The sequence below is a fragment of the Chelon labrosus genome, assembly GCF_963514085.1.
Source record: "Chelon labrosus genome assembly, chromosome: 11".
Lineage (NCBI taxonomy): Eukaryota > Metazoa > Chordata > Actinopteri > Mugiliformes > Mugilidae > Chelon > Chelon labrosus.
This window is the reverse complement of record NC_140344.1, coordinates 21,551,156-21,575,864: the sequence shown is the minus strand read 5'-3', so window position 1 is coordinate 21,575,864 and position 24,709 is coordinate 21,551,156. Positions and strand designations below refer to the sequence as shown.

Sequence of the window (24,709 nt, the reverse complement as noted above, 5' to 3'; positions counted from 1 at the left end):
TTGTATAAAATATGTCGCTTTTTTTCCACAAGCTTCAGAAATATGGCTGACAGTGCATCAAAATGTGTCAAAATACTCTTTATAACCCATTTTATCCTATCAAATATGATGTAATTTTTACATATATTAAATAATGTATAGTTTAGAATCAAGAAGCATCAAATTATGAAACGCAAGGTTTCTGTAAAGGGCAACGTGGTTAATGTTATCAATGCAAAGTCCTGCAGACACACAAGAGTACACAGAACAAACACAATAATTACATGTGTTAAGAATCAAAAGTGTTGCGAACAGAATAAGAACTTGAGAGATGGAAATTATGATGGAAAATTAATTTCCAACGCCTACTTTCTCTTGGTATGTCTCAGTCTCACTAGCATCTCTGCTAACACACTCAGTCTTGAATCATCATGTTAAAAAAAGTGTTAATTTGTTAGGTTAAGCAACATTTGGGCAGTAAGTGTGAGTTGTACTGCAAAATAAACAGAAAAATCTTACCTTGTTGTTATTGCACCATAGACGAAGGAGAGGTGTGTATTCTAGCACGGTACTGGTGACCGTGACTCTTCCTCCCCCCAGACTCTGTTGTCGTCTGAATAGTGTCTTGAGTCTCCACTGTGGCATTATCCCCGCCTCCGCATGCACACACACACAGACTCACACACATGCAGCACATATTTTACTTTCTGTTATATCCATTGTTTGCATAATCAGATGCAGCAACAGCCTGCAGAAGATAGACAAGACAAAATACTACACATGTTTATTGTTTGTTTGTTATATACTATAATATACCATACAGCAGCCTAACAACTATATGCACCGGTCAGGCATAACATTATGACCACCTTCCTTATATTGTGTAGGTCTCCCTTGTGCCGCCAAAACAGTTGTGACTCATGGACATGGGCCTTCTGAGGGTGTCCTGATGTGTCTGGCAACAGAATGTTGTTAGTGGGGGCCTTTGGGTCCTATTGGTTGAGGGGAGGGGCCTCTGTGGATCATCCCACAGATACTTGATCAGTTTGGGATCTAGTGAATTTGGAGGCCAGGTCAACACCTTGTACTGTTCTTCAACTTTTTTTAGTTCCTAAACCGTTTTTGTGTGTGTGTCTGTGTCAGGCTGCATCCTGCTGGGGATGGCTGCTGAGTGTCATTGCTATGGGGTGGGGGTGTCTGATCTGGTCTAGGTGGGTGCTACATGTCTAAGTATCATCCATATAAATGGCAGGTCCAAATGTTTCCCAGCAGAACAAACACAAAGCTGGTCAATGTTATTCACTTCTTCTGTCAGTGGTCATAATATTGTGGCAGACCAGCGTATCATAATTAGTCAGATAATATCTATCTATCTATCTATCTATCTATCTAGCTACGGTCCACTCCTGTGGACTCTATTTCCCATGAGCACTAGCGGCCATTCACAAAATCATAAGATCCATCATGGGATCGCATAGCTCCACTTTTTAACTGCACTGTGTCGGTGTTAATTGGGACATATATTTTGGCAGTATGGCGACAGAAACCATCACACCCGACTGGGAGTTTGACCGTTTTGACGACGGTTCACAAAGTAAGTGCACCGTCTGGTCCTGACATACAGAGAAAGACAGCGACGTGCTAACTTTAACAACATTAGCATCCAGCGCTAGCTTGTGTAGCTAGCAAGACGCTGCAGCACTGGGCTGCGTATATTTGCTAGAAGAAAACAATTCTGTCCGATTCAGTCGTTTCCTCATCAAATAAGTACACTGGAAATTATTTAGCGTTAGTTAAAGTGAACCTCCAGCATGAAGAGACTAGGTACAATGTAAAGTGTAAACTCCAAACATTAAGGGATAGCTTTAGCCAAGTTAGCAAACATTAATCAGCGCAGTCTGTCACACACAGCTGATCCGTTTGACAGCGACTACAGCACAAGTAATAAAACCTTTCTCCCATTTTTTTTTTTTTTTTGTTAAACAAAAAGGAACCATTGCTACATGACTTGGGGATTTTTTTTTGTTTGCGTTGTGCTTGTGCATATAGTGCTTCTTCCTCTTTATGGCTTATAAAATATAAACATTAACTCCAGGCAGATTTGCTTATTTGCATTCTAGTCTCTTAATAATGGGACTGAAATGTGTTCAAGTTAAACAGTATTTTAGTTATTTTAGTGTATTATATATTTTGTAGCTATATTTGCTAATGATGGGGTATATCTGAACAATGCCTAATAAGTTTATAACATCATATGAGTAACTTTACACTCACTTTACAAAACATTAGATACACTAGTGAAAACTAATACATTCTAATATAACAGTCCTGCATCATGACTGTTATAATGTTTAGTTTGTGTTGAAGTAGTGTGAGAAATGTGCTAGTTCAACTGTAGTTAGTGACATTGTTAAACTGGATTTAATTGAACACAACAGGATGCAATGCAATACTTCTACATCTTGCAGCCTCCTAAATGAAAACACAGTTGAATCAACAGCTGCCTCAGTTATTTTAAACAAATGCCAAAAACCATAACCTTGGTGATGATTTTAGTCCAGATGTTGCAGTGGTGGAACGTTTACAGATTTAAGTACTGTGAACTCAAAAGTGTTTTTTTAATACCATAACTGTCGGTCACTCAGTGTGTGTCAAACCTTCCACCCATCAGAAATTCACACAGAGGTTCAGCTGAAGAACTACACAAAGTTTCTGGAGGAGTACACCTCTCAGCTGAAGGGTATCGAAGAAGCTCTGGACGACTCCATCGGAGACGTGTGGGACTTTACTCTGGACCCCATCGCTCTCAAGGTAAGACACCAAAACTGAGTGGCGGTAAAACCACCTTAAAAAGATGTTTCTCTTACACAGTTTAAGCTTGTGTAATTTCCTTCCTAATGCCATCTCCTCTCTTTCAGCTTCTCCCCTATGAACAGTCATCTTTGTTAGAGTTAATCAAAACAGACAACAAGGTAAGTAAAGACCAAAAAAAAAAAAAGTTGCAGACTTCAATATGCAACTTGTTTGAGACTTTTTAATAACTGGCTTGTGTTATTTGTGTGCAGGTTCTAAACAAAGTCATCACAGTGTATGCTGCTCTCTGTAGTGAAGTGAAAAAGCTCAAGTATGAGGTAAGCTTGGTCAAAACAGTGTACTCTGTGCTATTGGGAGGTTTGTTTGTGTGTTGCTTTATCATGAGTGTATCTTTAAGGTCTAACGGATGTATTTGGTGCATTTCCTGCCTTCCTACTAACTTTAAATAGACATCACTGGTTGATATCTTTTAGTTTGTGTAGTTCTGTGATATACTGATGTGTGCTGTGGATGTTTTTTTGTTTCCAGGCAGAAACCAAGTTCTACAACGGCTTATTGTACTACGGAGAGGGAGGTAATCACTATTTACATTTATTCCAGGTTTGTCCAGTGCTTCTTAATTAACTGATTAAAATAAGACACACATGTGTGTTTGTGTTTCAGTGTCTGACACCAGTGTTGTTGAAGGGGAGGCCCAGATTCAGATGGGTAGATTCATCTCATTCCTACAGGTGGGTAGTGAATCATTTCTGTTAGAACATAATTTAATGAAGTCAAGAAGACGTTCATAGATTCTCTCTTTGTGCTTTCATAGGAACTGTCCTGCTTCGTTTCAAGATGTTATGAAGTGGTGGTCAGCATTGTTCACCAGCTGGCCGCCCTCTACAACAGCAACAAGTAAGATCTATGAGCAGAAGTTACACAGTCGACGTACTGTTCTTGTTGGACCGGTTTAAATAGACTCCTTTATAGAGAGGGGCTTCAGACTCACTGCGATCAGACAAAACATCATTTAATAGTCTGCACTCTAATTACACTGAAATTCCTCCCCCACTTCAAGTCCTCGCAGATGGTAGTGACAAAATGTTGGCACCAGTAAGTAAACCCTCTTTAGTGTTTCTTAGACATAGACATAGAATGTAAGCAGAGGCAAAGAAGTAGGGGCTTTTTAACAAATGTCTGCACTTGTTGCCGTCCCTGATGAGGGTTTGTGTCATCAGCTAATTTCAGGATCTTGAATGAGGAGTCACCAGAGGTGCAGTCACTATATGGAGGCCTGATGCCAAACCTGCAAGTGTTGGCAACAGTAATTTCCTATGTTTAACCTGCTCCTCCACTCTATAGCTGAGGAGGGTAGTGATTGCCAGCATGGAGAGCTGGCAGAGTTGGTGTTGTAGGTTGTAGGATGCCCGGAACAATCCTATATTAAATGCTCAGCTGACGTCCATAAAAAGGATTCCCTTCATACCTCCTCTGGGAATTAAAATGCTCCAGAGTGAAGAGCTTTTTAGCACAGACCTATGTGTAAACTGGAAGGGCTCCAGCAATTGAGTGTTTTTTCTTTTCTTTTCTTTTCTTTTCATCATCACAAGCCTCTCAGAGCATTTCGTTACTGTCAAGACAACTCCTGTGATGCAAGCTTTTTTTTTTTAAGAACTTTTTACAAGCGCTTGAAGCTCGACTGACTCAGTTCCAACAATAGCTTGTTCATTCATTCATCTTCTGTAACCACTTGTCCTGTGAAGGGGCTGGAGCCTATCCCAGCTGTCATTGGGCGAGAGGCAGGGTACAACAGTTTGTAATATTTCAATTTACTGCGAGGATGTTCGTGCCAATATATATATATATATATATGTCCTCGCAGATGAAAAACGTTACAATATCAGTGAGCGCTCCCATTTCCGGTCTCAATACACATTACACATTTTACCGTTATAATAGAAGATAAAATGTACTAAAGTGTCTTCTTTCTCGTATCTCAGGGGTGCAACAAAAATCATCGAGTCATCAGGTGTCCATTTCCAAGTGAGTTTTAAGACTGGTTAAGATCTTTAGTGAGTATTCAGTAATAATTGTAATCATTTCTCACCGTGTCTGTTCTGATTTCCCTCTGCAGATCGTGTACGAACACCTGGGGGAGCTGCTGGTGGTGCTGCTCACACTCGATGAGATTATGGAAAATCATGGCACGCTGAAGGATCACTGGAAGATGTATAAAAGGTTAACACAGAGACACACAACACGCACAACTGTTGCCACCACTGATATAAAGGAATCGCTTAAGCCAAATATTATTTATATTTATTACATGTGCTGTATGTTCATCTGTTTTTTTTGGTAGTGAAGAAAACAGGTCAGGAAGCAAGGAATAACCACCTTTCCATTAAATATCAAAATCCCTTTTTGCTCTTATACATTTATGTGGCATAAAAATTTATATATAACTGTACTATTCTCACCCAGGTTATTGAAATCCGTACACCATAACCCTGGGAAGTTTTCCATCCCCGAAGAGAAGCTGAAACCCTTCGAGAAGCTCCTGCTCAAGCTGGAGGGGCAGCTGCTGGATGGCATGATACTGCAGGTGACCTCTTTTCTTTCAGACCTTTATTTTGTTGTTATTATATAGAAATGATTTAAAACAACATTTTAGGACGTGACTGAATACACTTCTTTTGATGGTCACAGGCCTGCGTGGAGCAGAGATTTGACGATCCTGGCGAGGGAGTGTCCGTCGCCAAAAACAGTGCCTTTGCTGAGGAGTTCACCCTCAACATTCGCGCCATATTCTCCAACATTGAGTCCAAAATTGGTCAGTGTCTTTCCACAAGATAAACTAGTTTCACTTACTCTCAGCTATAAACTCATATATGACTGCGTGGCTGTGCTGTTTATTTCAGGTGAACCTTCGGAAATTGACCAGAGAGATAAATACGCTGGCGTCTGTGGCCTCTTCGTGCTTCACTTTCACATCTTCAGGAGCGTCGACAAAAAGTTCTACAAGGCGCTGCTCGACGTCTGTAAAAAGGTGATTGTGTGTTCTTCACCTGCCTGTCGACAACAGCTCTCCTTTAGCTGCTTGCCAGATCTTGTTCACGTGTGTTACTGTGTGCCACTTTTGCGCAGGTTCCAGCCGTCACTCTGATTGCAAATATCATCTGGTTTCCTGATACTTTCCTCGTCGCCAAAGTCCAAGCTGCAGCTAAACTGATGGATAAGAAGAGTCTACAGGCCATCAGAGCACAGAGAGACACCTACCTGCAGCAAAGAGCTCAGACGTTAACAAAGTTAGTCGGCCTGAAAGTTGTCCACATTTTAAATTTGATATTTATTTACAAAATAAGGTAAATAAATCTGATTGATTTGTATATTTTTGTCACCAGGGATGTTCAGTCCTACTATGTGTTTGTAACTTCCTGGATGATGAAGATGGAGTCCATATTATCCAAGGAGCATAAAAATGACAAGCTGGCAGAAGATCTCAACAGCAGGTGTAATGTATTTGTGCAGGTAAATACATATCTGTGTTATCATGTACATGGCACTGACAGTTTACCACATATTCACATTTGTTCTCTTTTATAACTACTTGTGAATATACCTAAAATGTACTGTATGTACTTTCTGTTCTTAAATACTCTTACTGTTCATGACGACTCACTTACAGCCTCCTCCTGCTTTTTTTTTCTGCCGCTCGCAGGGAATCTTGTACGCTTACAGCATCAGCACGATCATTAAGACAACCATGAACATGTACATGTCGATGCAGCGGCCCATGACAAAGACCTCTGTCAAAGCACTCTGTCGACTGGTTGAATTGCTCAAGGTGCGTGTGCACTTTCAAGTTATTTTTATTTATTTCATTTTTTTCTGTAAAACTGAAGTAACGTCATGTGACTCTCCCCTCAGGCTGTGGAGCACACGTTTCACAGGCGGTCCATGGTTGTAGCCGACTCCGTTTCGCACATCTCTCAGCAGCTGCAGTCGCAGGCCCTCAACGCCATCGGCATAGCCAAGGTGAATACGTGATATAAATGATGTTTCGATTCTTCTAATCGCCACACAAGCCTCCCTCCTTTTAAACAACACTGTTTTTCTCAATGAAGAAAAGGGTGATCTCCGACAAGAAGTACAGCGAGCAGCGGCTGGACGTGCTGTCGTCTTTGGTGCTGGCGGAAAATGCTCTGAACGGACCCAGCACAAAGGAGCGGCGCCTCGTGGTGTCCCTGGCTCTGTGTGTTGGCACTCAGCTGGTATGTCGGGGTTAGACGTCAATGATTAATGATATACGTACGCATGTGTGTCTTTTTATTTTATCTTAATTTTCCAAACTTATTTTCTAGAAAACCTTCAAAGACGAGGAGCTGCTTCCGCTGCAACTTGTGCTGAAGAAGCTGGACCTGATTAGTGAGCTGAGTGAAAGGTGAGAGGTTTTCACACACAGTCTATTTTTGAACCAACGTCCTAGATCTGGAAAGCTGATTATCGGTGGTGGTGGTGGTGGTGGTGTAAATTTCTAGATGTTTAGATGGTTATGGGTGATTTAGAGCCAAAGCGATGGGCAGCTTTCAGTATGAAAAAGAAAGCGCTGTAACATCACCTTCTTAGGACACAAATCATCTACTTCAAGATTAGTTTTAAAAGTTTTCATTGTTCCCCAGGGTCAAGCTGCAGTGTGACTGTAGTTTTCTTTACTGGCACCGAGCTGTGTTTCCCATCTACTTAGATGATGTATACGATTATGCTGTGGACGCAGCTCGAATCCACGTAAGCTGAACTGGTTTCTAAAGGTTTAAAACTTGCTTACTCATATAAACTAAAAGCTAAATTTGTTTTAATTGTTCTTTCTCTTCTTCTTTGTCTGGTTACTATTGGCTGGAGCAGTACATGTTTAGTGCGCTAAGAGACAGCGTGCCATCCATGCTGTATGCCAAGCACATGGAGTCATGTGACCAGCTGCTGGAGAGCTACGACAAGGAGATCATGGACGTCTTCAACGAGGTACGAACAGATTGAATATGACAAAGTGAGAAGCAGAAAGTGGAAATGTACAGTACATGTATGTCAGTGAGGTATCTCATCTCCACATACTCCACTTACGTATGGGATACTTGTGTTTTATATGTCAGTTTGATAAATGTTCTCAACCCTGTGACTCTCTAACTCTTGCAGCACCTGCTCGACAAGCTGTGTAAGGAGATCGAGAAGGACCTGCGCCTCTCTGTTCACACCCACCTGAAGCTCGACGACAGGAACCCTTTCAAAGTTGGCATGAAGGACTTGGCTCACTTCTTCTCCCTCAAACCCATCCGATTCTTCAACCGCTTCATACATATCAAAGGTGCATTAAAAAAACTGCTCATACATGTACACGCAGATCATTTCTAGCCCTGTGTTGTTGTGGATTATCAGGAGAATATCAAGAGTAACATTTAGTGGCTCAGTTAGGTCACTGAATTATTTATTGTATATAATGTTTTTTATATTGATGTAAAATTAGGCTTGTGTGGCGTCTAAAGGCCACTTGTTGAATTCTGTGTCTGCAAGAGACTGGACTGTCCAAATGGCAAATTGGATGCTGGTTTTGTGCTCTATACATAAACTGATCAGGCATAACATTATGACCACTGACAGTGTAAGTGAATAACATTGACCATCTTGTGACAATTCAATGTTCTGCTGGGAAACTTTTGAACCTGGCATTCGTGTGGATGTTACTTAGACATGTACCACCCACCTAGACCAGACCAGACCGGGCACCCCCACCTCATAGCAATGACACTCCTTGATGGCAGCAGCCATCCCCAGCAGGATGCAGCCTGACACAGACACACACAAAAAACGGTTTAGGAACAACTAAAAAGAAAACATGAAAAACAGCACAAGGTGTGACCTGGCCTCCAGATTCATGAGATTCGAAGATTATCAAGTATCTGTGGGATGAGACTAACAACATCCTGTTGCCAGACACCACAGGACACCCTCAGAAGGCCCATGTCCATCCTCTGATGAGTCACAACTGTTCTGGAGACACAAGGGAGACCTACACAATATTAGAACGGTGGTCATAATGTTATGCTTGATTGGTGTAAATACACAACTTTGTACTAAAGGTTGTTGTTCTTATTTGTTCAGAACAATGAACAAAGGAACTTTTTTCACATGGGTTACGATCTGCATGTACAGTATAAGGCTGACATCTACAGGAAGAGGTGTTGAAGGTGATATTTTTGTTTGATTTTTTTATTATTCCTGTAGCCTACGTGACCCACTACCTGGATAAAACCTTCTACAACCTGACCACTGTCGCTCTGCATGACTGGGCAACCTACAGTGAGATGAGAAACCTCGCTACGCAGCGCTATGGTCTCACGATGACAGAGGCACACTTGCCCAGCCAGACGCTGGAGCAGGTCTGTTTCATTTTTTTGCAGCTCACATATCTGGCAAAGGTGGCGTTTTAAGCAAAGTGCTTGTTAAATGTTTCACCTGTGTTTTCTCTTCAGGGATTGGATGTTTTGGAGATCATGAGGAACATTCACGTTTTTGTCTCACGCTACCTTTACAACCTCAACAACCAGGTAAGACTCTATATTCTCACTGTTAAAACTCACAGCACCGTTGTCTCTGTTGTACAGTTTTCACTGAAATCACTGCCGTCCAACAGATCTTCATAGAGAAGGCGAGTAACAACAAGCACTTGAACACCATCAACATCCGTCACATCGCCAACTCCATCCGAACACACGGCACGGGCATTATGAACACCACTGTGAGTTTACAGCAAACTACAGTACCTCCTTTTGTACTAGTCTCTCTCAGATGTGGGCTTATGTCACAAACGTTGCACTTATCTCGTCTTCTTTCTTCAGGTCAATTTCACCTACCAGTTCTTGCGGAAAAAGTTTTACATCTTCAGTCAGTTTATGTACGACGAGCACATCAAGTCCAGGCTCATCAAGGACATCCGCTTCTTCAGAGAAACCAAGGACCAGTCGGATCAGAAGGTACGGTTGTTTCTCTCTCTGAATAAAGTTATTTTACCAGTGATACAAATTTGACAGAATTGACACAATTTTGTATGGGTAGAATTTAACACCGATCATCCACAACATTAAAACCGCCTTCCTAATACTGTGCAGGTCTCCTTTGTACCTCCAAAACAGTTGTGATTCATCAGAGAATAGACATGGGCCTTCTGAGGGTGTCCTGTGGCGTCTGGCAACAGAATATTGTTAGTTTGAACGTTTGGGTCCTATGGGTTGAGGGGAGGGGCCTCTGTGGATCACCCCACAGATACATCAGTTTGGGATCTGGTGAATTTGGAGGCCAGGTCAACACCTTGTGCTGTTCTTCATGTTTTTTCTGAGTTGATCTTAAACCATTTTTGTTTGTGTGCCTGTGTTGGGCTGCATCCTGCTGGGGATGGCTGCTGTCATCAAGGAGTGCCATTGCTATGGGGTGGGGGTGCCTGGTCTGGTCTAGGTGGGTGCTACATGTCTAAGAAACATCCACATGAATGTCAGGTCCAAACGTTTCCCATCAGAACACTGAATTGTCACAAGATGGTCAATGATATTCAGTTCTCCTGTCAGTGGTTTTAATGCTGTGGCTGATCGGTGTATAAGACTTGAGAACAAGTCTGGGCCAGTGATTAAGCTGACATTAACCTCCATTGATGAGACTAAGCTGCCACTTTAAAAACCCAGGCTGTCAGTAAATACAGGCCTTTTTTTTTCTAGACTTGAGTTTTAAATATAAAATCCCGTGTGGCTCTCTGCCAAATACGATCCAGCTTTAGTTGTTTTTGTATTTTCGTTGTAGTACCCATTTGAGCGGGCAGAGAAGTTTAACCGTGGCATCAGAAAGCTTGGCATCACTCCCGACGGACAGAGCTATCTGGACCAGTTCAGACAGCTCATCAGCCAGATTGGTGAGAAACTCTTCTTGGTGTAAAGCTGACTCATTGAACGGCTGCAGGTGCAGACAAAGACCTTGTTACATTTTCTTTCTTTCAGGCAACGCCATGGGCTATGTGCGCATGATCCGCTCTGGAGGCCTCCACTGTTGTAGCAGCGCAATCAGGTAGAAGAGAAAGTTTTTAGCAGTTTGTAGACAGGAAGTCTCTGTCTGGAGGGTGCTGTTACAGTTATATGTGTAATTAGGAGATTAAATCTGAAGTATTTTGTGTCGTCTGCAGATTTGTCCCAGACCTGGAGGATATTGTCAACTTTGAGGAGTTGGTGAAGGAGGAGGGACTGTCAGAGGAGACGCAGAGAGCTGCAGGGTAAGTTAAAAGCCTCCTGTCCCTCAAATTACTCTATACATATTTTACTTTAGTTTTGTTTCATGCATCCCCACACCCCCTTGAATGTATTTCCACTGTTAAATACACCACAGATGGACAATGTATTGTAATCAAACTGTGTGTTTGCCCGTTTTTAACATTGTGTGTCATTCCCAGCGTCCTGGACTCGGTGTTGGGAGATCTGACCAGCAACTCTGCCGAGGGGACGGAGTACTTCAAGAAGCTGGTGGCGGTGTTCGCACCTGAGTTTCGCAGTGCGAAGAACATGCACCTGAGGAACTTCTACATGATTGTACCCCCGCTGGTCAGTGCAGAGACTCTTCATTTTGATCGGTGCATACCTTCAGTACTTATTGTGTGCTCTCTCGATATCTAATACGCAATGATTTTCTTTTGTAGACTGTGAATTTCGTGGAGCACTCTATCAGCTGCAAAGAGAAACTCAACAAGAAGAACAAAACTGGAGCCGCTTTCACAGACGATGGCTTCGCAATGGGTGAGTGGGAAAGTCGCAATCAATTAGGCCTGGATACCGCTACTGATATCCTGAATCAGTTCAATTCCAGTTTATTTCAGTATGAACTCATTTAGAGATGTTTCAATTTCGACCCAACTTTAGTTGGTTATGAAAGACCAGTAACCATTTCTAACGAGAGAAAGCAAAACATGATTTTTAATTCAATTCAATTAAAGAAGTGTCCTTTATTTCTGTATTTGCTCTTGATAAATTCTCCTCTTGTGCTTTTCCCCGCAATCGCTGCTGTATTTCTCCGTCACTCTAACTCTCTCTCAGGTGTAGCATACATCCTGAAGCTGCTGGACCAGTATCTGGAGTTTGACTCGTTGCACTGGTTCCATGCTGTCAGGGATAAGTACAAAAAAGAGATGAATGCGGTGGTGAAGGAGCAGAACGTCCAGTCTACCAGCCAGGACGAGAAGCTGCTGCAAACGATGAATCTCACGCAGAAGAGGCTGGATGTCTACCTCCAGGTGCAGTAGTCAGTCTGTTATCTACTATGTACACCTACACAATATTAGGGAGGGGGTCATAATGTTATGCCTGATGGGTGTACATAGCTTTAGAAGCAGCTGTCGTGATGGCCATGACGTATAAAATATGTTTCTGAATTCCTCGTCTCCCTTTCGCTGCAGGAGTTTGAGCTGCTTTACTTCTCGTTGAGCAGCGCCCGCATCTTCTTCAGAGCCGACAAGACGGCGGCCGAGGAAACTCAGGAGAAGAAAGATAAAGGTTCGAGGCTGCTCTAGTGATTAATGGAGCCTTTTAATTATGCAGAACCACTGGCACAGCCACCGTGCTTTACAGGCTTATTCCAGACGATTACTCAAACCTAGATGGAAAGATCGTGTCCTGATTAATGACCGATGAAGTCTTTGTGTCAAAAGTAACTTTGTCTTTTCTTTTTTTTTTTTCACCAGAAGAAACTGCCAAAGCAGGAGGTCCCTCAGACGGCTCCACGCCCACTGACCCTGCCTCAAAGTGAGCCTCACTGTGGGTCCTAACTGCTGCAGAGCGAAGGAGAGCATGCACATGAGAAGATATAAAGCAGCTGACTGCACTGATGTGTGAGGTTCAGGAATAAGACTGGAAACTGCATAAAAACTGTCGGATGCTTTTAAGACTCGACGAATCGTCTTCGTTAGAGAACGAATGTGTACGCTAGGTGCTTCTGCAGGAAGTGTCTTTTTGTGTTTCGGTTTTCCCAGAAACATCAGTGCAACATCCCACGGCCAGTTTGAATTTGTAGCATTAACACAAGCGATCGTTTGATGAAAGAAATCTATGGTGTCAATGGAGAGACTGGATTATTTTTCTACAGTAGAAGCTGTACGTTTGTCCTCTTCAGTCATGGACTAATTTGTGTTTTTTTTGTTTTTCATTGACCTACTTTGCTGATGGCGTCCAGTGAATTAATTGTGATTGTTCAGGGCCTATAATAGAAGCTCTGTTATGAGAATGTCTTCATTGTACGATCCTTTGTGTGCCATATTTGTGCACTATTTCTTTGTCAGTTAAACCACATTGTATGAATCGAGTTGCATGTGTGCCTTTCTAAACTGGATGCTTGTTTTGATGAAGTAAATTAGAAATAATACAATGCAACAAACTAAATTTTAATCATTTTTCTGCTGCACTGGAGGTGTTTTTGTCGTAACCTAATGTTCTATCAACTTGTGGTACATGTGAAATTACATTCCATGAATTAACTTGTGTTGGAGATGAAACTTCAGTATTTGAAGACGAATTAAATTTGCACTTTTGAGTGTAAATGTGCAACTATTCCGAGTTTGTATTGAAAGACGTCTGAGTTAAGATGCTGCACAAGGTCTTAAAATACAACTTATTGCTCAGTTCATGTTTGCCATGGATGTTTTCTGGTGTAAACATGTTATATTAACACATAATTATCTTTGCATTTGTAAGTGTGTATATTATAATTAAAACTCAGAGAAATTTGACGTTCGTCGTGAGATGTTGTGTAATAAACAACACACGCAGTGGTTCAGGAAAGCCTTTTCTGCTTTAATACAAAGAAAAGAAGCTTTTAACTTCAGAAAATACAAGATTGGTCTGGATTTATTTTTTTTTTCTCCTCAAATTGTCACATTTTCCGTTTCCTATGAAATGCTGCTGTTCACCGCTGTTCAAACAGCTTGAACTGAAATACATCCCTTCTTTTGCTATGGACTTAAAACTCAGGTAATGATCTCCACGTTTATTTTCTCTTGGTTGTTTTTTTTTTTTTTTTTCCTTTTGGGAAGAGAATCAGGCCTTTCCTTGAATGACATTTAATTTTTTTGTATTACTTTGATGTTAAGTGCCCACAGTGCCATGTGACACCCTGTCCAGCAGATCCAGAAAATTCCTGTTACGTCCACATATTGCATCCGTGCTCACCTCATAAAAACGAGGTACAAAGCAGGGCAAAATTTCTTCCAAAATAGATGTCATATATATATATATACATACATATATATATATATAGCAATCATATATACACATTCGTACATACATACACTAATTTATGTGATGCAAAGAAAAAAAATGTACACATTTCTTACAAAATCGTAACAAAGACTGGAAAGTGTTTCGTTTGCTCTGGAGAAAAGTCATGTAGCCGTTCAGCCTCTGTGAGGATTTCTCCGCACTTTGTAGAAACCAAAGCAGTCTCCCAGATTTGTGTCCATGTTCGGCCGGCAAAGAAGTCACAGAGACGGACAGAGAATGAAGTGGACCATGAGACAGAAAACAGTGTAGTGGTGCAAATACAGAAGTTGGAGGAATCAAAGTCATGTTCAAGAAAAAAAAAAAAAAAAAAAGTGAGATGAAGAGGGATGCGTGTGGGAAAGCTGAATGAACTCCCTGACCCGAAACAAAAAAATGGAAAAAGGACAAAAAAAGGAAATCATCAGGGAGTGTTTCACATAAAAAAGCACAAACAAAATTTTGTGTTCTTTTATTACTAAATATAGTGCAACAATAAACATTGCATTTCTTTCACCCTTTCACTCGCATCTTAGGATGTTAACTTTGCCTTCCCCGCCTTTTTTTTTCTCTCTCTCTATAACACTTGCTGTAAATACGAGGTGCAACCTTTGTTCGGTCACTGTCCTGTGGCACAAGGTCAGTCCTCCTTTCTGGGAGAAAACAGGCTTCCGATTCAGAGACGTAAACATAACACAGACCCTGCTCAAAACAAGACAAAAAAAAACAAAAACAGGAGGAACATAAAGAATAAAAACAGAACAAGTGTTGGTGTTTTGGGCAGCATGTAAATTTGGAAAGGCAGGGCAGTTTTAAATGGTGGCGACAACCCCCGCAGTCAGATAGCCAAATCCTTGAGGAATAAAAACCAAGCTGTGAGAACCACAGCGCCCCTCCTGGACAATGGTGTTGTGCGCAGGAACCGCTGTGGCCTTTGGACTGGTTGGGCCTCAGAAGGCCTGCTGGGCTGGATTGTAGTTGAATGTTGTTGGCACATGAGGCCTCTCTTCCAGCTTGTCATACTCCAGATGAAACTCCTGAGAGATGCACACACACGGTTTTAACAGGTCTGCTAAAGTCAGAACCTTTACATTTTTTTTTTTTTGGTACCCAAAACTTTTACCTTGGCCACTTTCCTCCAGTTAAGACAATCAAAAAAGTAGTAGGTGCCCCTCTCGTAGGTGTTGGTCTTCAGTGTAGGCTCCATGCCGGGTGCCCTCGTTATCCAAACCCGCTCCTCTTTGTGATACCTCCAGTCCCGGTTAAAGCTGGATGGAGAAGAAATTAAAAACAAAAGAGGAATATGTCAAAAGGGGAGGAAAGCCATCAGCGGACTCAGCACCTGTATCACAGTCACTGCAACATGTGAATAAAAGTTCCTGCAGAGAACCAGACAACTGATTTCTAGAAAGAGTTTTCTGTGTCCAAATTTTATGAGAAAAACATCTTCCAAGAAAACTAACCGGACATTTTCCACTTGAGTATAGACAAATGATTTGCCTCCAGCCACCGCCATCAGCTCAGCTCTGTTTTTGGTGGCTTAGGTTGTGATTCTATGACGGAGGCTAGAAAACTAGAGTCATTTTGCAACTTATATTTGAACCTCCAAGGTTAAGTGTTCAGTTTCTCTCCTGTGTGGCCAAGATTTGTTCAACCTGACTAAAATCATTCTGATCTAATGAACTGTTTACACAGATGCTAAATAAAATTATATGATAATATACATGTGTTTACATGCCCCAAAACATCCTTCAGAACTTTTTTACATTAGTTGCTCTCCCTGTTGTGGAGCAAACAGAAGAAGTTGTTTTCTTCCAACTTCACTGACAACTCTGAATTCATTCATTCATTCAGAAGAAGACCACAGCAGATACACGTTTTTAATGTTCTGGCCTTGGTCATCTTTTCAAACACTTATTTGTCTTGCCATCTCCATGTTTCTGTCCTTCCCAGAAACCCATCACATCACCTGATGCTTATCCTACGTGGGGCAAACCTGAGAGAAACGACCCCGTTCGGGTCAGCCTGTTCCAATCTGACTGAGTCAATTATTCCGGTTATTACTGGAATACAGGTGGCAGCAGTAGTAGAATTAGTTTGGCACAATTACATCCCCCTCCGCTGAAGAACGCTCCAAATACTCACAGCTCTACTGCCGCCAGGAGCTGTAGCAGATCTCCTCCGTTCATATAGTACAGGTAGAACAACAGGTCTTCGCCGTATCGAGACAGTTTAATTGCAGCCAACTACGAGAACGAGACGAGAGAGAACGAGGAGAATTAGTTTAGCATCCTATTTTACCGCCTCGATCACAGAACTACTCACTGTGGTTGTGTTCTGGTAATTACCTTGTCCCTTATGTGGATATTGGTTAAATACTCCGATGGAACGTGGAAGTCTGAAAACAAGACACAGATACGAGTCAGTAGGTCTCAAATGAGTGACTACGAGCACATTTAATATTAATGAATCTCATTAATCATTACACTCCTGTCAACAGTCTGCTGTTAAAATAGGTTTTTATCAGATGACTAAAGGTTTGGCTCTGATGATCTTGGACGACTTACTTGCCAGTTCATTAGGTACACGCTAATGTATGAACGTTAAGATATTCAGCATGTGTTTGTATAACAGCGGCTGATTCAACAACATTTTAATCAGTACCATTTTGGCACAATTTTAGTCAGTGGGCTGAATAACTCAGTACAGTTTAACAGAATCATGAACTACTTCCCCCTAAATGATGACAGTTAAATTACCACTATCACTGTTTCAATGTAAACTTAATATAGGCATGAAAGGGGATTTAGTGCAGGACGTTTATATTAGGATGCATTTATTTTCACAAGTGTACCTCACAAACTGAGAAGTGAAAAGACATAAATGCATTATTGGCTTACCGATGTCTTGAGGTCGACACGGTGCCGATGCCCAGGGGGAGGCGAACTTGGGGTACAGGTTTCTGCCAAAAAAGGGGAAGTACTTGTTAATGTTAATGCCACAACAGAACGTTTTCTATACACGTTTCAGGTAAAGATACAAAAAAGACTATAACTATCAAAACCAGTGTAACCAGTCTATTAAAAACAGATAGATATGACAGCTGATATCTACATACTGCCTGATAGAACTGTATTTGGAGTGGAAGGACTGTCTTACTCTGGTGAGTTTAAATTGAGTCCCAGTGTCGTGAGGTCACTTCCTAGCGCCAGATGGACCATCCCTGGATCAGTCTCTGCTGCCCGGATAAACGTCAGCAGGCCGATCATGCCGAATTGGTCTGTCACCATGCCGGAGGGAATGTTCGTCACCCGACCTGCAGCAGCAGGATAGTCCAGAGTTCAACAGACCGCACAAATGGGCCCCTGATTTACAGCAAATACTTACTTACTGTTAAAAAAAAAAAACTCCATATTTCTAAACCACACTCTGTGCACGCAACGGAGAGCAAACCAAGCTAATTATACCGTTACACTGATGGTCACAGACAAGCTAATGGAAAGATGATGATGGTCTGTATCACACTGAACATTTGTCTTTTTGGTTTCCTCCCTGTAGCCTATCCGATAATTATCTAACCCCAAATGCAGGGTAGAGAGCCCAACTGCCTCACCCAAGTTGTGCGATTAAGAAGGGATGTCTCAGTGGAATTGCAGCGATACGATTGGCTGTGAGGTCTCACCATCGGGCAACACCTGGATCCCTTTCTTCTGGTTGTTGTTCTGTGCTGAGGTCGTCTTGTCTCCGGGGAATTTGGGCCCATCTGCGTTGGATGTGCTCTTGCTTGTTGAGTTCAAGTTCTAAAGGGGAGGGAAAAAAAAAAAACATGTAATCAATATAATTATGTTTGGCCTATAACCTTGACAGAAAAAAATAAAAACACAAGACATCTGGGCAGAGTGTGCTGTCGAGCAGTCAGTGGGTCTCACTTACAGTTTTGTTGTCATCGCTGTTCAACGAGGGGTCCTTATAGTTTGGGCCAGGCAGTGCAGGGAAGTCCTCGTTATGGATGGAGAAATCCTGTGTCTGTTCTGTTGATGGCTTCGTCACCATGCCAACTAGATGATGATGAACACCGTGAAGTAGAGATAAAAAATTTCCCAAAGTGTAACCGCAAGAAAAAATTAAATAAAAAAAAATACACAAAAGGCGCAATCATAAGATATTATTATTTTTTTATGGTAATTAGATTTTCGCCTAGGCTAATATTATGAAGCCAATTAAGTAGCTGAAGTCCATTTCCTCTGCTATGGGAATGTCTGTACGTTAATGTGAGCAAAAACAAGACATTTTCTCCAGCCTAATGGCCTACCATAAGGAGCCCGTCCAGTCAGTGGGTTGAGCACCGGTGTTGGATTTCCAGTTCCTTCTCTCCGACTCCTGTCTGCTAATGCAGGGAAGTCTGACAGATCCAGTCCTGTTACATTTTCACTTCCATCTGCAATAAACACGCAATCTATAGATAAAATCTAATTGTGTAATAATGTGTCATTAATAAGTTTTATAATAAAACCTTATTACACAATAAGCTAATGTAATAATGGCGCTCCTCTTAATAATAACACCAAATAAAGTAATCTTTCATTGATGTTAACCTTTTCAGTAGTTTAAACTGATTAATTTTATGTTTAAGAAGAGACTGTTTGCCGCTGACAGTACAGAAGACCCTCTTGTAACTAAAGCGCCTCAATAAAGCGTATTTATTTATCAGATCGCAACTATTTCTTCACGTTCAATTCAAATGCAGATATATGAATGACTGTTAGGCCAACCTGTGCCATTGAAGATGTTGCTTGATAATGAGGTGTTCATCCCGAAACCCTGATTTCGGTTCATACCAAATCCTGACATGCTGCACAGACAAAATAAAACCAAATTAAAAAAAAGAAAGTCAGCTTATAAACATTACCCTGAAACGAGAAGCAAAGGTTTTAAATTCTACATCAGGAACATTAGAGAATACAGCAGATCTCCACAAGGGCGAGTGTGTGCAAGTTATACGAGATCCGTCTACCTGTTTATAGTAAAGGCCTGGCGTGCTGGCTGCTGTTTGGGCATACAGATGATACTGGGTGAGCTGCGGTTAGGGCTTCCCAGCCCCGAGCTGCCCATGCTATTGGTCCTGCCGCTCATCCCAATTCCTTGACCGACCTGAGAGTGGTTCAGCACGTTCCTCGAATTCATCTGTAATGTCCCCCTGTTAAAACACCATAATGTTTAATTTTTCATGCCATGTCCACAGACACTTTTATCTTCAAACTTATCTGCATCCAAATTGTGTCAGCAATCTCACAAACAAGCAACACACCTGCTTGGTGATGGAGGGGTATGGAGGGACATGGTGGGGACCCCTGTTGTGGGGGTGATATGACTTGGTAGCTGCGTGCCTTGTGTTAGATTTCGGTTTAACTGAGGCGTATTGTTTCCCATCCCCCTTACCGAGAAGCCGAGTGCACCTGCAGAAAGACACAGAAGGGGGGGAAAAAAAGACAAAAAAACGGGGTCAGACAAGTGAGAGAAAACCATCCGTTTACAGTCACGAAGTTTTAGTGACCATAAAAGGCTTTGCATAATTTCAAGTATATCACAAATGTGAAAAGTGCCTCAGTAGGCTGTAAGAAAACAACTAACACTCACTTTGTGGACCGTACAAACTCGCACCGAGTTGCGACAGCTGACCCGACGACGATGGTGAAGGAGAGGACAGCATCTGGAGGAAAACATTTGAAGACTGGACGGAGTGAGATAACTGGGAAACCTTTTCTACAGCATTGACTCGAGGAATTAAATCAGAAGGGTGCAGATAAGGGGACAAAACTCACGTCTTTGTCCGGCCGATGTGGGAACATCGACTGCTGGCTGTAGTACATGCTTTCATCTGAGAAGTCGTTGTCCACCTCGACGAACTCCGCAAATTTCTTTCTAGCACCAAACATGCCTTTTGTCACCTGAAGAGAGGGAGGAATCTCTGTTAGTGATGTGCTAGAGAAACAAAAACTGAAGATTTACCTTGACCTACACTCTACAAATTTTAATCGTCATATTACTGGTTAAACGTTAACACTGCCATATCTCCATATAAGTTCCACCCACTTCTGTACAACCATTAAGGTACAATTTACCAATATCTGAAACTGAAAGCGCTGCATTGTGTTTACTGTCAGTGTGGTTGTACTAGCACTTTACTGACAAAACATGATCTTAATCTTTATAGCCAGGGCTGTATTTATCATAAATGCACCACTATATTATATTGATATATTATATATTGTGATTTTTTGTAATTCACTGTGAAATATCTGGCATCTTGAGATTGTTAAAATAAAGTTTTGCAATGGTGCAAACGTATATGAGTTTGAAAATGTTGGAACTTCTATAACAAAACAAACATTTAATAATTCCAACCATAGTATGTATTAAATAAATCAACTGACAGCAGAGCAGTCTGTTTATTTTCATCCTGTCACATTTGAAAATTGGTGTGTCTTGTTACGCGGAATAGTTTTGTGATACTTTAAAAAGAAAAGAACAGCAGCGATGCTAGCAGAGTAGTTAGCCAACACCAGTGGAAGTGGCTAACGTTAGCAGGCTAGGTGCTTGTTAACACTCTGCTAGCTTAGCTGCTTAACGCCAGTTTGCCAACAGGCTAGCCAAATGAGAGGCGAGTAACCACAACATTTCAACTCCAAAAACACAATTAAACTACCGAGTCGCAGTCACTATCGGGAATTAACGAGGGCCCCCTCTGCCTCCACATATCCACAGTCAGCTGTCCCGTTTTCTCGGCTCAGTTTACGCTCCGTTCAGCGGCGGCAGCAGCGGTAGCAGCGGTAGCAGCAGCAGTAGTAGTAGTAGTAGCCCAGCAGCGGCAATCAGTTGGTGCTAAAGGCTAACGACCCGCCGAGTATCGAAACGGAAGAAAGCGGCGAGTTAAATAGCTCAAGTCCACTGGTTTAAATTCACACTGAGTCGCTTTGAGGCGACGGAAAATAAGTAATAAACCCTCACCGCATCAATTTCCCTTCGCTTCGTTAGATCCAAGATGGCTGTGTGTATTCTCAATCGAAAGAGGTATACCCTTTACCCTCTGACCTTACAACCTGCTGACCACTTCCGTACACAAAAGTCAGCTCCAACTCCCCCACAGGCTGCTGGAAAATAACTAAGACACTGGATTGGAGTTTTTTTTTTTTGCAGTGAATAAGTGAAATAAATAAAAACACCACTTCTGGTTATTTGCTTTAAAATGCCTGTTGTTTGTAGGTACAGATATATTTCACAAATCCATTTAAACATTTTTAAAATGACTATTATTTAATTTCCAGACTATATTGAAAGTGCAATCTTAAAATTTTAGTCCAAAACTAATTTTAAGTAGCTCTAATGCTTATATGCCCTGTGTTGCTGTGGAGCGTCATGTCAAAATCTAGTTTTATCATCTTATTTATTTCCAGCTTGTGCTACGTTTATGTGTGTTTAATCACAACGTTGTGCACGTAAAGTAGGCTGCAGAGACGGATTAATACTCAGAGGCCAAGCAGTCAAGGGTAGCTTAATCTAGACTTGCGCACTGAACTTGCATTAGTAAATTAAATAAATGCATTTTAATTACTGGGTTGAGAATCAGAAGTTTTAGTGACACTCTTCAGCAGATGGAGTTGTTCAGTTGTCACAGAAGTTAGATTTAAATTAGATATAAACTGTCTCCAATACACTCCAATACAGGGGGAGACCACTAGATGTGGCTGAAAGCTTGTCAATTTGCCTGTGGGAACCTCCCAAAGGGATCAATAAAGTTGTCTATCTATCTATCTATCTATCTATCTATCTATCTTTCTATCTTTCTTTCTATCTATCTATCTATCTATCTAGCTTTGGAAACTACAACTACTACTAGTACTTTGGACACATGTTTGCTGCTATGGCATGTCTCAAGAACCAGGTCTGTCTCGGCAGTCACATGCCTCATTCTGTGTGCTTTAGTCTGAGTCGTGTCGTTGCTAGCGTGCGGGCCCCAGGGTGTAAGTGGGAAGTGCTAAAAAGAAGGTGTCCGTGAGTGAAAGCAGATGAGGGTTGACCACTGCCCCTTCTGATAAGGAAAATCGCATTTGGAAAAATTAAATCCTTTTCCATTTTATCTAGCTGGAAAATAGCTCTAATGAAGGTATGCAAGATAGCATGTGAGAATCACACCTTATGCATGCAGAAATGACTGACACTATATTTCACTAAATCCTGATCATTACGCCTGGATTCACAATGCCCCTGAAGGTGATATCCAAGTAGGCATGTACAAACCCGCCCTGACAAAACGCAGAGCTACAGGGTCATTGGAAATTCCACCACACTGAAGTACGACACTTTTTTTTTAGAGAACTTGTACCTCCACTTCCCTTCCTGAAGAAACATTTCAAAACAGAAACTGATTTACAACAATCTGAATGAATAACTCCTTCGCAGATCTCCCTGCAAGCACTGACAAATTTCCGAGATGATTCCACAGTAGAGACCCACTTGTCGGGCCCGGTGGCACGGACCCAGAGCTGCATCCGGGCCGATTAGAACAGAATGTAAATGACCTTCTCTGCTCTTTCATCACAAAGCACTTCTTCTGCTTATCCACGACACCCTGCCCCTCCCTGTCTCTTTCTTCCACCCCTGTCATCCCAGAGAAGAAGGGGGGAAAGTCATTAGGCACAAATGGGGAGGAGAGAGCTAGCGGTTGCTATAGCCATGAAAGTCAGGGCAGAGCTCGGAGCCACTGAGAGAAAGTGAGAGGACTGCACTGGGGAATATCTGCACAGGGAATACAATACATTTTCAGCTCATTAAGCTGGATAAACAAATGGCTTACAGTAGGAGATTCTGAGAGCCATTGACATCAGCCGGAAAACACTGGAAAGTAGGTGTTGTGAATTCTTTGTATGATCGTCTTTATACCTAAGTTTAGTCAGCATCATGGCATCAGCATGTAAGGATGTAATTCAACATTATAATCATGTAACTGCCATGACATAAAAGCATGTCTTACATTGCTCCAAACTTGCTTTGTTTCTGTATATTATCAAGATCAATACATCCAGACGGGCGGTGGAGGAGCGTAAATGGAATCCTATGAAATTCACTTGAAGACGCCAACAGCCTGCCTAAGTGCAACGCTTGTCTTGGGAGAAATTGATGTGGAGGACCAGTAGTGGTGTGTTGTGGCACTGAGGAAAATGGGCAACGCAATGCGAGGTGTCATCGCCTTCATTCCCTCAGAGCGCTGTCAACGCTTCTTAGTGGGGGACCTGAAGGAGATGCCACTTGATCGCACCCTGGACCTGAGCAGTCGGCAGTTGCGTCGGTTACCTGTTGCTGCCTGTGTCTTCAATGAGCTGGTGAAGCTTTACCTGAGCGATAACAACCTCAGCAGCTTACCGCCTGATCTGCAGGGCCTCAAGAAGCTGCAACTCCTGGCCCTCGACTTTAACTGCTTTGAGGAGCTACCTGCAGCTGTTTGCCAACTGCCCCAGCTCAGCATCCTTTACCTCGGTAACAACAGGCTTTACCACCTCCCAAGAGAACTGAGCGAGCTTAAGGAACTTAGTACTCTCTGGCTGGAAACTAATTGCTTCACTGTTTTCCCTAAGGTTATTTGTGAGCTCTCAAATCTCAAGACCCTGCACTTCGGGTATAACCAGGTACGGAGTTTACCTAAAGAACTTGGACGGCTGGAAGAGCTACGAAGTATCTGGCTTGCTGGTAACCAGCTGACAGAGTTCCCGTCGGTGTTGCTGGAAATGCATTTTCTTGCTGTCATTGATGTGGACCGGAATAAAATACGCCACTTCCCAGGCCTTTCTCACTTGCAGGGGTTGAAGCTTGTCATATATGACCACAACCCATGTGTTAACGCCCCAGTGGTGGGTGAAGGAGTCAGAAGGGTTGGGCGCTGGGCCGACAGCTCAGATGATGAGCAGGAAGATGACGGGTCAAAAGCAGTGGGCGAGACTACAGCCGAGGTCACAGAAGTCCAGTCCGAAGAGCAGCACAACATTTAAGGTCAAGAAACAAAGTGACCTTTAGCTGTGGTGAGACATTACTGGCAGACTTCCCACTTGAGTGGCGTCCTAGAGCACTTAAAGCCGAAGTGGCGCATTGTACATCAGACTCATGGTATTTGGTCCATATATGGTGAAGCTAGTCATATGACCTTTAACTTAAACCACAAACTTATGCACAAATTTAGCCTGTGTGAAAGAATAAATCGGAATCTTGAAATAAAGTACAAGTTAACAAGTTTGGTAATTGAAACTGCATGCAATATTAGTGTCTTATAGTAATTTGCAAAACTTTATATAAGTTCAAATGATTAGTGACAACGACAGCCAGAATATAAGGTGTTAATAATTTTCACAAACTTCAGATTTATAGTCACAATGTTTTATCTTATGGTGCAAATGTATTTCTTACGATAATACAGGTATTAAAATGTCTTTGCATTGGGCAAATTTGTATTTCTTTTTGATGAATAACATGATGTTTTTGCAGTACAGTAATTCACAATGGCATTTGTACACTATATTTGACTATAGTCATAGCTGTGGTATCATGTAAGAGGT

General features: G+C 41.9%; 3 protein-coding genes across 11 annotated transcripts; 2 read left to right on the top strand and 1 right to left on the bottom strand.

Annotated features, from left to right (window-relative positions):
• The first annotated feature begins 1,346 nt into the window (after window positions 1-1,346).
• Window positions 1,347-13,571, top strand: washc4 (WASH complex subunit 4). Its single transcript, XM_084555500.1, has 33 exons — window positions 1,347-1,573; window positions 2,651-2,790; window positions 2,898-2,951; window positions 3,045-3,110; window positions 3,322-3,367; window positions 3,457-3,524; window positions 3,608-3,690; window positions 4,776-4,818; window positions 4,910-5,013; window positions 5,257-5,377; window positions 5,482-5,605; window positions 5,694-5,821; window positions 5,920-6,080; window positions 6,177-6,303; window positions 6,494-6,619; window positions 6,703-6,810; window positions 6,900-7,046; window positions 7,137-7,216; window positions 7,455-7,560; window positions 7,678-7,794; window positions 7,966-8,134; window positions 9,052-9,206; window positions 9,300-9,374; window positions 9,461-9,565; window positions 9,666-9,800; window positions 10,618-10,726; window positions 10,812-10,878; window positions 10,994-11,080; window positions 11,258-11,405; window positions 11,501-11,597; window positions 11,895-12,091; window positions 12,254-12,350; window positions 12,539-13,571. Exons 1-33 carry the CDS (start codon window positions 1,513-1,515, stop codon window positions 12,601-12,603), a joined length of 3,516 nt encoding a protein of 1,171 aa, XP_084411626.1. The 5' UTR covers window positions 1,347-1,512; the 3' UTR covers window positions 12,604-13,571.
• Window positions 13,572-13,619: 48 nt separating this feature from the next.
• Window positions 13,620-21,160, bottom strand: cnot2 (CCR4-NOT transcription complex, subunit 2). 9 transcript variants are annotated; one of them, XM_084555507.1, is made up of 15 exons: window positions 21,114-21,160; window positions 19,928-20,053; window positions 19,737-19,836; window positions 19,414-19,561; window positions 19,120-19,302; window positions 18,878-18,957; window positions 18,418-18,543; window positions 18,039-18,163; window positions 17,788-17,905; window positions 17,265-17,421; window positions 17,006-17,067; window positions 16,454-16,503; window positions 16,251-16,351; window positions 15,229-15,373; window positions 13,620-15,142 (listed from the first exon to the last, which is right to left on the bottom strand). In XM_084555507.1, exons 2-15 carry the CDS (start codon window positions 20,039-20,041, stop codon window positions 15,056-15,058), a joined length of 1,596 nt encoding a protein of 531 aa, XP_084411633.1. In that variant the 5' UTR covers window positions 20,042-20,053; window positions 21,114-21,160; the 3' UTR covers window positions 13,620-15,055. The 9 variants fall into 9 exon arrangements, with proteins under 9 accessions (XP_084411633.1, XP_084411634.1, XP_084411636.1 ...); XM_084555508.1 differs by having other exon boundaries at window positions 19,737-19,815; XM_084555510.1 differs by having other exon boundaries at window positions 19,743-19,815; window positions 21,114-21,136.
• Window positions 21,161-23,323: 2,163 nt separating this feature from the next.
• Window positions 23,324-24,194, top strand: lrrc10 (leucine rich repeat containing 10; the record flags this gene model as incomplete). The annotated part of the gene is made up of 1 exon (XM_084555521.1): window positions 23,324-24,194. The coding sequence occupies one exon, from the start codon at window positions 23,324-23,326 to the stop codon at window positions 24,146-24,148; it is 825 nt and encodes a 274-aa protein (XP_084411647.1). The 3' UTR covers window positions 24,149-24,194.
• Between the last annotated feature and the right edge of the window lie 515 nt (window positions 24,195-24,709).